This window comes from Quercus lobata, chromosome 11 (genome assembly GCF_001633185.2).
Source record: "Quercus lobata isolate SW786 chromosome 11, ValleyOak3.0 Primary Assembly, whole genome shotgun sequence".
NCBI classification, from domain to species: Eukaryota; Viridiplantae; Streptophyta; class Magnoliopsida; order Fagales; family Fagaceae; genus Quercus; species Quercus lobata.
Window position 1 is genome coordinate 45,314,742 of NC_044914.1, and position 16,394 is coordinate 45,331,135.

General features: G+C 33.5%; 1 protein-coding gene across 3 annotated transcripts; it reads left to right on the forward strand.

Moving 5' to 3' along the window:
• The first annotated feature begins 6,806 nt into the window (after nt 1–6,806).
• Nucleotides 6,807–16,067, forward strand: LOC115969634 (protein CHROMATIN REMODELING 35-like). Of its 3 annotated transcripts, none has more exons than XM_031089329.1 (9): nt 6,807–7,006; nt 7,230–7,279; nt 8,650–9,170; nt 9,605–10,015; nt 11,176–11,388; nt 11,522–11,929; nt 12,994–13,152; nt 13,827–15,607; nt 15,693–16,067. In XM_031089329.1, exons 2-9 carry the CDS (start codon nt 7,243–7,245, stop codon nt 15,694–15,696), a joined length of 3,534 nt encoding a protein of 1,177 aa, XP_030945189.1. In that variant the 5' UTR covers nt 6,807–7,006; nt 7,230–7,242; the 3' UTR covers nt 15,697–16,067. The 3 variants fall into 3 exon arrangements, with proteins under 3 accessions (XP_030945189.1, XP_030945190.1, XP_030945191.1); XM_031089330.1 differs by having other exon boundaries at nt 6,808–7,006; nt 9,605–10,000; XM_031089331.1 differs by lacking the exons at nt 6,807–7,006; nt 7,230–7,279; nt 8,650–9,170; nt 9,605–10,015 and adding an exon at nt 10,042–10,725.
• Nucleotides 16,068–16,394: the final 327 nt, after the last annotated feature.

Here is a 16,394-nt window from a genome sequence, read left to right on the forward strand (position 1 = left end):
TCACATAAAAGCAGTTCTCATTAATTAAATTTATGATGTAACCAATAATTTATATAAGAAGAGAGAAAATACATTTATGATACTCTTAGAATATTCAATAATTTTCCATAGAACCATATCTTTTATCAATATCTTCCGTATTTCATTGATAAGAAGTCGAGAGTGAGGTAAAATGTTAAATAAAAACCTATTAATTAAAAAACGCATAATCTAAAAAAACATATTTAAAAAAAAAAAAAAACTAAAAACTTTTTATAGACCTGAAATAAAATGCAAGAAGAAAATCAATCTTCAACATTATCCACCATGGCTCGAAGAAAAAAAAAGCTAAAAACTTTTTATACAACTGAAAAAAAAAATTCAACATCGATTCAGTACTATTCGATGACGCGACGGCGGCATGTGGGACAAGTATTCTGCCTCTTTAGCCAAGGAAGTAAGCAAGAAGCGTGATAAAAATGTGAGCAGTCCGTCACAACCATCTTTGACCCAACTGTTGAAGAAAAATCCTCTAAACACACAGAGCAAGTACCATAATCCACATCTTCATCGTCATCGTTATCGGTCACTGACTCTTCAAACCGAAGGAGTTCCAGCTCGGCCTTAAGGGAATAGCCAAAAGGGTGTGCCTTGGCCATCAATAATCTTGTTGCATGTGACGCTATCTGGAGAGTCACGGAGTGGTTTATCTGAGGATCAAGATTGAGGTGCGTTGCGAGGAGGGTCGTTGAGACCTCATGTGTAGGCATAGTGGTAAGCCGGCAACGAGAGTAGCTCAGTAGGAGCTCGGAGTGAAAACAATGGCCTGGAACGAGTTCCAATTTCTACGTCCAGGTGTAGAACGCCGTCGTCAAGGTCCCGGTGGACTTTCTGATATATAGAGTGATAAGAAACTAGGAGCTTTCCTGAGACTTCTGTGCTTCTTGCTTCCTTGAATTTAACCTTAACAACTTCGGTAATAGCCATTGATGTGTAGACAAAACAACTGAGTAACTAATGTGAGAGACTAAACTGCTATATATCATGTATTTATAGAATTCTTCTACTTTCCTAAATTCTAACGGAAAAGCTAATCCTTTTACTTCCCGGACTATGATTTCCACCGACTTACTAGGCACTGGAAGTCTAGAACTTGGGCTCTAGGAAAGCTGTTGTAATCAATATTAACCGAAGCAAAGTTTATTTCATATAAATAATCAAATATCATGGTTCAAGAATAATATATATATATATATATATATATATATATAATTCTATTCCCCAAAAGAGTTTATTGTTTTCAATTGTGTTGATTATGTTGAGTTTTTGTTGGTACTAGATATATAACATATTGGAGACCTTTTTGGAAGTGAGAAAAATAGTACATAACACTTTTTTTTTTTTAACCACTTATTATTATACAATTTTGAAAAATGCTAAAAGTTCTACAAACTTTACTACGTGCATAAAACACACAAATGGCTATGCAAATAAATGTAATTTTTTTTTTAGGGTAAAAAAATAATTGTAATTGGTGGACTTAAACTACATAATAAATGAATGCTTGATTTTTTTTTTTTTTTTTTTGTGACACTAAAATTTGTAATATCTCTAGTATTATTATATCATTGTGGGCATCATATATATGTTTGAATGTAACCCAAAATTTGTAATATCTCTCATATTTGAACGTAACCTAAAATTTTCCCCTTTTGCATTTGTAATGTATCCTCCACTTCTTAATGGTTTATCAATTTGCAAATCAACCCTGACCCACATAAATTTAGCTTGATCTGCTTCCCATGACTGTTTGTCAACTTCAATAACTCTACCCAACCTGCTATCAATGTCTTTTCCAGTTTCTTCAATCATATTTTTGAAGGGTAAGCCCCCAATATACTTGGATTTAGAAAGGAGAGTGAGTGAAGGTAATATTTGCTGTTGTTAGCCCTCTTCTCCATCAGCAAAGGAGGAGTAGGTTTTTTTTTTTTTTTTTTTTTAAATATCATCTTTAATATTTTTTTTTTTTTTTTTTTTTTTTAAAAAATATCATCTTTAATATTTTTTTTTTCTTTTTTGGAATCTAACAGATTTTCTCACTCTTCATATTTCTCTCTCTTCCTATTTTTCTTTTGGCCTTTTAACCAAATCAAATCTCTTAATATTTTACATTAATAGCTTAGACTGGTCATTAATAAGAAGATGAGGTGAGATGAAAGGCTAAATAAAAAGCTATTTATATAAAACTTCAAAATTTTATGATGTGCCTTTGTGTTAGAACCCCTTTTCCTCTCCTTTGTGTGTGTGTGTGTTTATTTCTCAAAAAAAGGATAATTGTTCTACATTACTTAAGAGAGTGTGTTGTGTGTAGTATAATTTGCCACACCCTCCCTTAAAAGTTACTACGGTTTTTGAGTGGAGTTGTGGTATGCTTTTGTGTTAGAACATCTTTTCCTCTTCCTTGTGTATGTGTGTGTTTGTTTCTAAAAAAAAAAAAAAAAAAACTTCAAAATTTTATACTATTTCTTATGAGTTGTCTGCTTTTATATGTAAATTGATATGTTATACAAAGGAGAAAATCAATTTTCAATATCCACTACGCGACGGCGGCATGTGGGACAAGAATTCTGCTTCTTTAACGAAGGAAGTAAGCAAGACTTGTGAAAATAATGTGAGCAGTTTGTCATAATTAAACATCTTCGACTCAACTGTTGAAGTAAAATCATATTCTGGAAGGGTAAGCACAATACTTGAACCCATAAAGGAGAGTGAGTGAAGGTAATATTTGCTATTGTTAGCCCTCTTCTCCATCAGCAAAGGAAGAGTAGATTTTTTTCCCTCTTTTTATTTTTTTTTAATATCATCTATAATATTTTTTCTTGGTTTTTTTGGAATATAACCAATTTTCTCAATCTTCATATATCTCTATTCCTACTTTTCTTTTGGCCTTTAGATATTTTGTGAAATTGGAATACTTATGATAAGGTGTTATGCGTAAGGTGAAAGGCTAAATGAAAAACTATTTATACAAAACTCCAAAATCTTATGCGATGTGCATGAAAATCTAACATTAAATGGAGAAAACATTTCATTTATGAAATTTATGAATTTACAAGTGGAAGTTGGAAAAGAGAGTAATTATAGAACACTCCTAAAGTCCCAAAGAACTCGAACTATCATAAATGCATACTCCATCCTCTTACATAATAGTAATTCACACTAATTAAATTTATAATGTAACCAACAATTCATGTAAGAAGAAAGAATATGCATTTATAATACTCCAAAATATTCAATAATTTTCTATAGAATCATATCTTCTTCATTTCATTGATTAGAAGATGAGAGTGAGGCAAAATGTAAAATATAAATCTATTCATATTCAAAGCGTCACATGGGCGAATCTTTAAAAAAAAAATAATAATAAAAAGTTAAAAACTTTTTACACAACTGAAATAAAATGCTAGAAGAAATTCAATCTTCAACATCCAAGAAAAAAAAAAAAGCAAGAAACTTTTTATACTACTAAAATAAAAATCAAAAAATTAAGGGTCCGTTTGGTACATGGACTTAAACAACTGTTTTCAATTTTTAAACAATATTACACGTATTTTCACACATTTTTTTACTCATACATATTTTCAAAAAATACAAACAACATTACTAAAATAACATTACCAAATAGATCCTAAAACTTCAACATCTACTATTCCATGGCGCGACCGCGGCATGTGGGACAAGAATTCTGCTTCTTTAACCAAGGAAGTAAACAAGACGTACTTGCGAAAATAATGTGAGCAGTCCGTCATAACCATCTTCGATCCAACTGTTGAAGAAAAATCCTCTAAACATACAGGGCAAGCACCATAATCCACATCTTCATCGTCATCGTTATCGGTCACTGACTCTACAAACCGAAGGAGTTCCAGCTCGGCCTTAATGGAGTAGCCAAAAGGGTGTTTCTTGACCATAAATTTTGTTGCATGGGACTCTATCTGGAGAGTCACGAAGTAGTTTATCTGAGGATCAAGATTGAGGTGCGTTGTGAGGGTCGTTGCGACCTCGTGTGAAAGGTAGGCACGGTGCTGGTGGTAAGCCGGCAACAAGAGTAGCTCAGTAGGAGCTCGGATTGAAAACAATGGCCTGGAACGAGTTCAAATATCTACATCTTTGTGTAGAACGCCGTCAAGGTCCCGGTGGCCTTTCTGATATCTAGAGACTAGAGTGATAAGAAACTTGAAGCGTTCCTGAGATTTCTCTGCTTCTTCTTTCCTTGAACACAACTTTAACAACTTCGGTAATAGCCATTGATGTGTAGACAAAAACAACTGAGTAATTAATGTGAGAGACTAAACTACTATATATCATGTATTTATAGAATTCTCAAACTTTCAAAAATTCTTACGGAAAAGCTAATCCTTGCACTCTCCGGATTACGATTTCCACCGACTTACTAGGCACTTGAACATGGGCTTTAGGAAAACTGTTGTAATCAGGGTAGGACCACTGCATTTAAATATCAATTAAATAAAATTTTATTTAATTCTAGAAATTTTGTGAATTAAAAAAATAATTTTAGGAATCAATATTAATCAAAGAATAAAAATATCATGGTTCAAAAATTTTAAAAAAAAATAATTAAAGAAAAATGTATTATTCTATTAAAATAAAGGTTTACTTCGTGTTGGATAAGATGGTGCATCATAATAAATTTTGATTTTGGTGTTAAGAAAGAGAGAGAGATTATTTGGTGTGTGGTCATGTGAAAGATTAGGTGGGTATTGGGTAATGTTAACAATCTATCATGAATAGAATATTGGTTTACAAAAATTAAAATATCAAAACAACTTTTTTTCCCTAAAAAAGTTTTAAGGTTTTCAATTGGATTGAGATTTTGTTGATATAACATATTGGAGACCTTTTTGGAGGTGAGAAAAATAGTACATAACCCTTTTTTTAACCATTTATTATAATACGATATTGAAAAATACTAAAATTACTACAAACTTTACGATATAAAATACATAAATTGATGTGGCAATAAATGTAATTCATAAACTTAAACCACATAATAAAATGTTTGAATTTTTTGTGATTTGTGACACAAATTTGTAATATCTCTAACATCATTCTATACATTTTTATAATGAGATGTGTCATCTTTATCAAGGGTCAATTCTTTAAAAAAATTGGGGGGGCCTTACCTATGCCTAAATTGCCTGGTCCTTGAGCTGCCCTTGATTGTAACATGCAAAATCATGCAAATTGTTGTTTAATGCTAATTATTCTTATGCTAAATCTTGTTACACACAGCCTATGAAATCCTACACTTTTTTTTAGTGTGGCATTCTATGTCCCATACACATGGTGTGAAACATTGTTGAAGTGATGTTCTGTTTTGCTTGCTTTGTGTGGTGTGACATGGTTGCATGTTAAATAAACACTATGATTTTGGTCAACATTAAAATGGTTTTCCTCATGCCTTAATTTGATACAAAATACTTTTCTCTTATGTGGGGCTGGCATTTGGTTTTCCTCATCCACTGTTGCCTTTTGCCTTCGGACATTGCCTATCGCCCACTGGCCACCTCCGCCGCCACCTATAACAGTCTAATGGTTGCCACTCAATCCAAGACGAATGGTTTAATTAATATCATCAATGAATTTCAATATCTAATTAAAGGGCACATGTAACTTTCTGGAAAAAAAGATTGAATGAATTTTTTGTGTTGGCAATAAGGATATATTTGAGTAAAGATTAATAATTTGTATATATATCAGTATATGTATTTCATCATTTCATTGAAAAATTACCGTGAAACAAATAAATCATTGCTTTCCTCTAATAACTTAATTAATATAATCTTATCCGTTTGCATAATTGCTTTTTCTTTTTTTAGAGGTTACTGCGTGCTGAAATTCTGTTCAAAATTGAATAGTATTAAAAGAGAATGAGTAGAGAGATAATATAGTTCTAAATTGTTGAAATGCGGTATGTTTAAATTTTAGATAACATTGAAACTGCTAGATGATGATTTTAGGAAGGAAAAACTAACTGAAGGTGTGAAAGGTAGATAGAGGAAACTGCTTTTTAAATTTACTTAAAATTTAGGAGTTTCAAATTGAAACTAAAATAGAGGAAGTATGTTTCAATTTTGGCTTTTGATTACTTCTAGTAGTTTATTTGCATAGTATTTATAAAAAGATATACTAGTTTTCCCATATCATTTAAAAAAAGTCACATCATTATTCCGAAAGTTCAAAAATCAATAGCTTTTATTGAAATTTTGATAACTAGTTTAGTAGGTAATCTCTAGTCAATGACTAATAAGTTTGCATTTTTTTTTATCTATATAAATATAATAGAGTTCAACTTTTAGCGTTTACTACATGATAATTACTTTATATCATCAAACTAAAATATCAATCAGTTTTTAGTGTAGTTAGAATTCGAACTTCAAATCTTTTATTAAGGGACAAAAGCCTTCACCATTTTTGTTTTTGAAAAAAAAAAAAGTATAATTTAGTAGTTAGAGGATGAGTGGATTTAAATCCTAAATATGTGTTGTTATTTAGTTGGAAACAACCAGCATCAACTAGTTGAACTATAGTTATTTAAAAAAAACCAGTTGAACAACAGAGACTTTTGATCAAGATACTTTACTAATTGACCAAACTAAAATCCACTAATAATTTCCCACCTTAAGGACCAATAGTGAATGAATTTTCTCTCTCTTAAAAAAACCCAATGGGTCCACTTTGATGAATTATTCTAAAACTATAACCTTTGTCACGCTCTTTCCTACAGCTTTTTATATCCATTACTTTTTATCCATCACTCGTGTTCTACACCTTGAAAGAGTTGTGGGACAAAGTTTGTGATGGTGTACTTTTTTTTTTTTTTTCTTTTTTTGAGAAAAATACACGGATCTACCTAAAAGTGTACGGACCTTAAAGAAACTGAAGAGACACAGTGTAGAATCTCCAGCAGTTACCTTCCTTCAGAAAATAGAGAAGGAAGAAACTTGTAAGTTTTCCATTTCTGCTTTGTTTTTGGTTTTTGGTTTTTTAAGAAATAATTTTTTTACTAATGGGATAGAGCAATGCTTTAGGTATAAGGAAAAGTGAAAAATGGGATACTTTTGATTTAAGCATTTTCTTCTTCGTTCCTTCCTCGCCAAGAAAGAATTTAAAATATCACTGTATGACTTTTTTTTTCTTTCTTTCTTTTTTTTTTTTTTAATATTTAGTGAATAGTGAGCCATGGATCCAGATATTGAATACCCAAGTCCATCTTCAGGCAAGTTTCACCACCCATTTGGATTTATCGCTATATTATAGTAATAGATTGTTGGTTCCTTATAGTTTTGTTTATTTTGGATTTATGGTCATGCATTTTTATTTTTATTTTTATTTTTTACTTTAATCATTTTTATATGTTATCTAGCTACTGTGTGTGTGCACACTTTCCTCCCTTTTTTCTTTTTTTTTCTTAAGCATGTTCCCATTTTGTACATGTAAAAGGAAGTTGGTTTAAGGCTATGTTTGTCTTGAAGAAAAATGTTTCCTAGGAAAACAATTTTGCAAAAGAAAATTGGGTAAAGACTGTATTGTCAATCACTGCTTTCAAACCCCATAAAAGGGGGAGCTTTATGTAGTATTTGTGACTCTTTTTTTTTGGTTAACTCAGGAGCTAGGATGTATGGACACTTCATTTGGGTGTCGTATTTGTATCGTACCCGTGTCATATCTGTCATATCATGTTATAATTTTTCAGAAATTGCTCGTGTCACCGTATTGTATCCGTGTTTGTGTATCCTAGCTCAAGAGGGCATTATAAAATTCAGGAAGTTATTGTCCATTGAGCTTTAGCTCAAATGACACTTTCTTTTCAAGAAGAATGTGGAGAGTGGAGTTGTGAATTCAAAGCCCCTGGGATAAGTGAAAAATGAGTTCACGGGTTCAATACTCACTGAGTGTGAGTAACTTACTAATCAAATAATTTTCTGCATGATAAAAAATATTTAAAAAAAAAAAACTTAAGATGTGTAGGACCTCTGAGAGTAACCCTTAACAGGAAGATTTTTCTGTAACTAGATATCACGTTAAAATGAATGGAGCTTAATGGGTTTTCATCGGTCATGAGTTTAGAGAAATTTAAGGCTTTATCATCATTATACTTATATTTAGTCAGCCTTTGTATGATTAACATGCTCTACCACTGTTATGCTGGCAATTTGCTCGTATATTATCTTGTGGGATAAGTTTGAAACTTTGTAGCTCTGTGTACATGTTTGATGATGCAGCACATCAAATACAATTATGAAATTGCAATTTTCACAAAATTTGTTTTGGCAGTATGTACGTTGTAACTTACCAAATAAAGTTTATTTGCATTGTAAATCTGTAATCATTGCTGTGCTTTGAAATTCTCTTTGAATTGTTGTTATGACATGTATATAAAACTTGCCTTTTAGGAACTTTCTACTCATGTCCAAGGTGTTTGTGTTGGTCCAGAATTATTATGACATTGGTTTCTGTTGTTTATGATATACTGGGACTTGTTATGATGAATTCTTATGAACTTTGTTGGTTCCGAAATGCTTTTATTTGTTTGCTTTTTTTAGTGCTGAGATTTTAAAATTTGGATGATTTTTATGTTGAAAACAGAGTTGCATTCCAAGGGGTCCAAAAGAATGAAAGTTAGTTCTGAAGTAGAAAATTATGTTAGCAGATCTTATCCAGTGACTAAGCGTGATAAGTTCAAACAGAAGAAACAAAAGTCCACATCAAGAATTGTTAATGATTCAGAACCATTTGCCAGTCCCAATTTGGTGCAAATGTTGGATACAAATATGTTTGGAAGTGTGACAAAAGAAATAGAGGCCCTTTGTGCACGAAGGTCACGATTGCTGAACCATGTTATTGCAAAAAATCCTATGCTTCCTTTCACATTTTCAGATGTGCCAAAGAACCAGTGTAAAGAGCCTATGAACCTGGTGATTCAGAAGGCCACTCATCTTGCACTTGAAAATATCATTGATTTAGAGGATGACTGTATGTTAATTGATGCCCTTTCAGTAGTTCCACCTGTAATAGATCTTAGTTCAGATGATGAAGATGATGAACATGGGAGGCATTCTAATATATGTCCGAAGGTTGCGTTGGAGCCTTCCGTGAAGGATTCCATTGTAAGTTTTTTCCTGCATATGTAACTTTATACTTACATGGACAGTGCAGATATTGTAAGGGCCTCTCTACCAAGGTGGTTGTACTAGAGAGTAGAGACCTGGGATTATGTCAAGCTTTCACTAGGGCTGTAGAACTTTATTTTAAGTATAGGGTGAGGCTACTTTCGTTTGTGTAACGATTGCTGGCTAATGACCTAAAAAAATGCCTAAACTTATCAGCTAAAGAGTCATCTTGTTCAACATGTGCTCAAAGCAAGTTGACAGACCGATATAACTAATTGCGGAATGCCTGTGTTGAATTAGCAAATTCTTTAACACATATGCTGAACTAATATATTCTTGCATTCGAGTTTCCTTTGCTTTATTGTTCATTTTCCTTCTAAGCTTTTTCTTTGCCACGTATCAATTGGCATGATTATTATATTTTGATTCAGGATATTCTAAAGAGCGAAGATGTAAAGGGGCAAGTAGAAATCATGATTGGCGAAGCTGATATTAGGAGGGATAAAGGTTGTAATTTTGTTGTGGAAGATGATGTAGAGGTTGAGGAAGACAGTCACTGGTCATTTCAGGAAAAAGAAAGTAATTATGAACCTAATACTATAGATCATAGCCTGGAAGATATAGAAAGCAAAGATGTACAAAATGCAGCTGATGAAGTTGATATCGGGATAGATAAAGATAAATATGATGGCTCAGGAGATGATATGGAGATCGAGGAAGACAATCACCAAATTTATCAGAAAGAGGAACATAATCTTCAAACATATGCTGAAGACAATGGTCTGACAAATATATGCAAGATGACGGTTGCGTTAGAATGTTCTGAGGTATCTGCGTTTGAGGTTAATCTTTATATTAGGAGTTTTCATTTCATTTATTCATTAATCTTGCTTCTTAAAACATATAGACTTGTGTCACTTCCATTTTCTGTAAAAATTGCCTCCATTTTCTTTCCTTTGATAACTTTGGTCTACATTATAGCAAATGTTTGGGGATCTCTTTTTTGCTACCCTCCTTTGTGAACCATTGTTGGCTAATGACCAAATACAAAAAATAGTGCAGGGGGTCTAAAAATAACAGCAGAAGAGTTATTTTAACGTGTTCAAAGCAAATTGACGGAAATAATTGCTATGTCAGATGCCTGTGTTAAATTAGGAAGATCATTACTTATGCCAAACCAATATATTGTTGCTTTTCATTTCCTTTGCCCTATTATTCTTCTAAGGTGGGAATTTTGATGCAGAAAATTGAGTGGTTGAGAAAGACAGTCTCTGGTTATTTCAGGATAAAAGAAAGTAATTATGAAACTAATATTGTAGCTCATAGGCTGGAAGATATAGAAAGCAAAGCTCCAAGCAAAGAGGTGAGAAATGTAGCTGACGAAATTGATCAGGATAGATACAGGTAAATATGTTGGCTCAGAAGATGATATGGTGATTGAGGAAGACACTCACCAAACTCATCAGAAAGAGGAACATAATCTTGAAATGGATGCTGAAGGATTATGGCTGATATGCAAGAAGATGACAGTTGCATTGGAACATCCCAAACTGTCTGTGTTTGACTTGTTATTCATGATATTCAAGAGTTTTTATGTCATTTATTCTTTAATTTTGCTTCTTAAAACATATAGACTAGTGTGGCTGCCATTTTCTGTAAAGATTGCCTCCATTTTTTAGCTTTGATAACTTTTTTTTAATAAGTTTCTGGGGAGCTATGGTCCCTTTGTCTAACCATTGCTGGCTAAAACATATTTAAAAAGTAGTGCAGGGGCTCTAAACCTAAACTTATCTGCCAAAAAGTGACCTTGTTTAAGATGTGTTCATAGCAAGTGCTAAGACTTATGTAACTTACTATGTGGAATGCCTGTGTTGAATCAAGATCTTTCTTAATTATGCTAAAACTAAAATATTCTTGCTTTTGAGTTTCCTTTGCCCTATTATTCTTGTTTTTTCTTTCTTTTCTTCATATTAATTGGTGTGATTATGGTATTTTGGTTCAGGATATTCTAAAGAGCAAGGCTGTAAGGGAAAAAGTGGATGGCATAATTGGTAAAGTTGATACGAGGATAATTAAAGATGGGAACTTTGGTGCAGAAGATGTACTAGTTGAGGAAGAGAGTCGCCAGTTAATTCAGGAGAAAGAAAGTAATTATGAAATTAATACTGTAGATGATAGGCTGGATGATAAGCAAATCAAAGCTCCAAGGAAAAGGGTAAGAAATGTGGCTGATGTGTTTCTTGCTTTTGAGTTTCCTTTGCCCTATTATTCTTGTTTTTTTTTTTTTTTTTTTTTTTTTTTTTTCTTTACTTCATATTAATTGGCGTGATTATGATATTTTGGTTCAGGATATTCTAAAGAGCAAGGCTGAAAGGGAAAAAGTGGATAGTATAATTGGTAAAGTTGATATGAGGATAATTAAAGATGGGAACTTTGGTGCAGAAGATGTACTAGTTGAGGAAGAGAGTCACCAGTTATTTCAGGAGAAAGAAAGTAATTATGAAATTAATACTGTAGATGATAGGCTGGATGATAAGCAAATCAAAGCTCCAAGTGAAAGGGTAAGAAATGTGGCTGATGAAATCAATATCAGGACAGATAAAGATAAATATTATGGTTCAGGAGAGGATATGGTGATTGAGGAAGACAATTACCACTCTCATCAGGAAGAGGAATATAATCTTCAATCAAATGCTAAAGACGATGGTCTGGCTAATATGTGGAATGAGATGGCAGTCGCATTAGAATGTTCCAAGGTATTTGCATTCGATTTTATATACATGATGATAAAGTTTTCTTGTATTTTATTCATTAATCTTGCTTCATAAAACATATAGACTAGTGTGGCTGCCATTTTCTCTAAGACTGCCTCCTATTTCTTTGCTTTGCTTTGCAGTCTTGCAAATGCTTGGGAATTTATGGTGTTGTTGCACTATTATTTGAGGATGACTCTGACATGCTAGTTTAGGTTCTACTATTGATTAACAAGCACTTGCAGAAAATAAAGGGAATATGTTAATGAATTAAAGTTTTTTTTTTGGAACTAGTCACAGTCAGAAGTTTGATTTAGTTTGAAGAGTGTAGTGGTTTTTGTAGGGATAAATGAAAAAATATGGTTTGATGTGTGTGGTACTTTTGAAAAAAAAAATTCAATAACAATTGCCATTAATTCCTAAACTCAAAAGAATTACAAATAATTAGAAAAGCAAGGCAACACCAGCTTGTTGCTGATTTTATTAGATGCATTAATATTGAAGGTCTTCTGCAATCTTAATGGTTAAAATTTAAATGTATCTCATTAAGAAAAATGACAAAATTCCTACTATATTACATGTCCTTCTAAGTCATTTCTACCTTGCACAAACGCATATCTTCTAAAGCATGAATACTTCCTTGAAGGAGACTCTTTTATATTTTATGTGAGTAATATGAATGGGGTGCACGTTGGATGCATGCCATATAAACATATCCAAGTTGAAAAATCATAGATTAAGCTTAAGCTTATTTCTGATATGCATGTATTCCACCATATTTGTATCCAGTCTTTTGTACTACATAAGATTACATCTGAATTTCATGCTTATATACCAACAATGAGCTCATTTATTATGCTTTGGAGTGCAGAATAAACATGGGCATTGTTGCTTATTTTGCTTGTGGTTTTGAGGTGGCATTTCTATTTTTGATGTATAAGGTTTTTTAACTTTGCCGGTGACTTGAAAATCTCACTCTTTGTATTAGAATCATCTATCATAGAATCTTTGCTGAAAATTTTCAATTCTTCCAAAGTTATTTTTGATTTAGTTCAAGTTCATGCTAGGATATTGGTGTTGATCCTTCAACTGATGAACACACAAGAGAAGGTGGGGAAGAATGTGATCATTCTTTTTTCTTGAAGGACGATCTTGGTTATGTTTGTCGCATTTGTGGAGTTGTTGACAAAGCAATAGAATCCATATTTGAATTCCAATATAGTAAGGTATGGGTTTTTTTCTTGTAAATTTTTTTCACATTTTTTTATTCTTTAGTTTTAACCATTCAATTATATGTTGTTCGTCAAGTGGATCTGCATTTAGATACTTCAAGCTGGTTATGTAATAAATTAACTGAATTTTTGAACGGACATGAATATTGGGGCTTAGATGTAACTAATGGGGAACTATATCATCTTTTAATGGGAATATTTGACATGGCCACATAATTGAAAGTAGAATACATTTAGACTCCTCACCTAGTGAAATGCTTTCCAATAATTTAAGACAGATTCTCCTGGATTAACATATTGATATCTCAGGAACAGCAATTGGTTTAGTTTTTGGAGTGGGAATGGGAGCTGAGGTCACAAATTCCTGCAGTAAAGACTTAAAGTTGTACAATTTTGTTGTTGCTATCTTTAAGTGAATGTTTCTGAGCTTTGTGAATTTCTTGGCTAGGCTGCTATTGATTCCTAATTGAATGCTTTATTTAATAATGGTCTTTCTATTACTGTGAATTTTTCTTGATATACATGATCCATTGATAGTTTCTTGGTTATTTATTCAAAATCATTGATTTAATGATCTACTTGGATCCAAATATTACGAGTTTTGATGCCATTTCTGCTAATTGCTCCCTTCTTAGAATTCTATTTACCCTGTCTGCCTCAAAATCCAGGGCAAAAGGACTACACGAACTTACATGCGTGATTCTCAGAGTAACAACAGCATAGGGTCAGATAAGAGTTTACCACTTGGAGTTAAATCTTCTGATGATGATCTGATGGCAAATGAGATTTTTGCTCATCCTAGGCATAGCAAGCAAATGAAACCCCATCAAGTGGAGGGCTTCAATTTTCTTTGTAGCAACCTGCTATCTAATAATCCAGGAGGCTGCATTTTGGCCCATGCTCCAGGTTCTGGAAAGACATTTTTGGTTATAAGTTTCATTCAGAGTTTCCTAGCCAGGTATCCCCATGCTAGGCCACTGGTTATTCTACCTAAAGGCATCCTGGCTACCTGGAAGAAAGAGTTCCAAATATGGCAAGTTGAGGACATTCCGTTGCTTGATTTTTACAGTTCAAAAGCAGAGAGTCGATCTCAGCAGCTGGATGTATTGAGACAATGGGTAGCTCAGAAGAGCATCCTATTTCTTGGATATAAGCAGTTCTCTGCCATTGTTTGTGACCGTGGAACTAGCAAGGTGGCAACTGATTGTCAGGATATTCTTCTGAAGGTCCCATCCATTCTTATCTTAGATGAAGGTCATACTCCAAGGAATGAGAACACTGATATGGTTCAGTCCCTTTCAAGAATCCAAACACCTCTCAAAGTCATTCTTTCGGGTACTCTTTATCAAAATCATGTGAAAGAGGTATTCAACATTTTGAATCTTGTTCGTCCTAAGTTTCTTAGATTGCAAGCTTCCCAAGATATTGTTAGGCGCATTATGAGCAGAGTACAGTTAACAAGCGTGAGGAAGAATTTAAAACTTGGCATGGACTTAGCTTTCTTTGACTTAGTGGAGCACACACTGCAACAGAAGGATGAAAACTCCAAGAGGAAAGCGACTGTCATACAAGACCTCCGTGAGATGACTCGCCAAGTCCTACATTACTACAAAGGAGATTTCCTGGATGAGCTTCCTGGACTTGTTGATTTCAACGTAATGCTCAATCTCAGTGCAATACAGAAAATTGAAGTTGAAAATTTGAGGAGGTTGGATTACTTCAGAAGAAATTCTTTGGGTAGTCTTGTCTATATGCATCCACAGTTGAAATATTTTTCGGAGAAATATCCATCAACTGGAGACAAAAGTTTAGTTGATGATGAGAAGATAGATGAAATGTTAGAAAATATGAATGTGAGAGAGGGAGTAAAAGTGAAGTTCTTTCTTAATATGTTGGGCCTATGTGAATCGGCTGGTGAGAAGCTGCTGGTTTTTAGCCAATACATATTGCCCCTGAAACTCTTGGAGAGATTATCAATGAAGGTAAAAGGTTGGAGACCTCAAAAAGAAATTTTTATGATAACTGGTGATTCAAATTCTGAGTACAGGGAACGGTCCATGGAACGCTTTAATATCTCTGGTGATGCAAAAGTCTTCTTTGGTTCAATCAGAGCTTGTGGGGAAGGTATATCTCTAGTGGGGGCTTCTCGCATCCTAATTTTGGATGTTCATCTTAATCCATCAGTAAGCCGCCAAGCAATAGGCCGTGCATTCCGACCAGGTCAAAAGAGAAAAGTATACACTTATAGATTGATTGCTGCTGATTCACCTGAAGAGGAAGATCACAACACATGCTTCAGAAAGGAGTCGATTTCAAAGATGTGGTTTGAGTGGAATGAGAACTGTGGACATAGCGAATTTGAAATGAAGACTTGTGATGTGAAGGATTGTGGTGATCCATTCTTGGAAAGTCTGTCATTGCAGGAAGATATAAAGCTTTTGTCTCAAAGGTTAGAGTTTTCATGCTGATTTCATTGTTTCTTAGGTAGACATTATTAGTCAATCTGCCCTTAAAAAGTTTGTTCGCATTTTCAGGTAAGCCAAAATCATCAAAACATTCAGTACAAGGTGCTTCTTGATGGATTGTTTATTAGTGCTTTGCTCACAACACTATCAGTATGATGGAGGTACAATGAAGAAACTTCCCCTCGGGCCTCGGCATTGTATTGCCCATGTCCATTGTGTTGACATGTTGAAAATCTTTTGGTCATCATCCAGAAAAGTTGCTAGGAGGGAGCACCAAAAATAAGTAAAACAGAAACTTACGAGTAGTGGAAAGTAAATTTTATTGTGTTAATGCTTGCTTCTTCATGATTCCATATAGTTATTTGATAGGACCTGCCTTTTGAAGTATTAATGCTTCTTGTTCATATTTTCTGTATGTATACTTTGTTTTTTAAAGGATCGAAGGTTTAGAGAGGGGGGGGGGGGGGGGGGTGGTGTGGAGAGATAATAAGCTAAGGACAACAAAAATTTACAGCATTCCCAAATTAAGCTACCATCTCACCCATGGGTTCAATATGTAATTTTTTTTAATAGCTGTTGGGATATAGGTTAATTTGAGAATATAGTGAATTTTTCTTGTGTTCTTTGGACTCAAAAGTGGGTTAGGGGGGGCATTTAAAAGATGGTGAGAATTGAAATTTGTTTTTCTTAACCTGGCTTTTGAATTCAAAATTCAAATAAACCAAATCGGCAATTATGAATTGAAATATGAAGCTCTAAAGAGGTCATCTA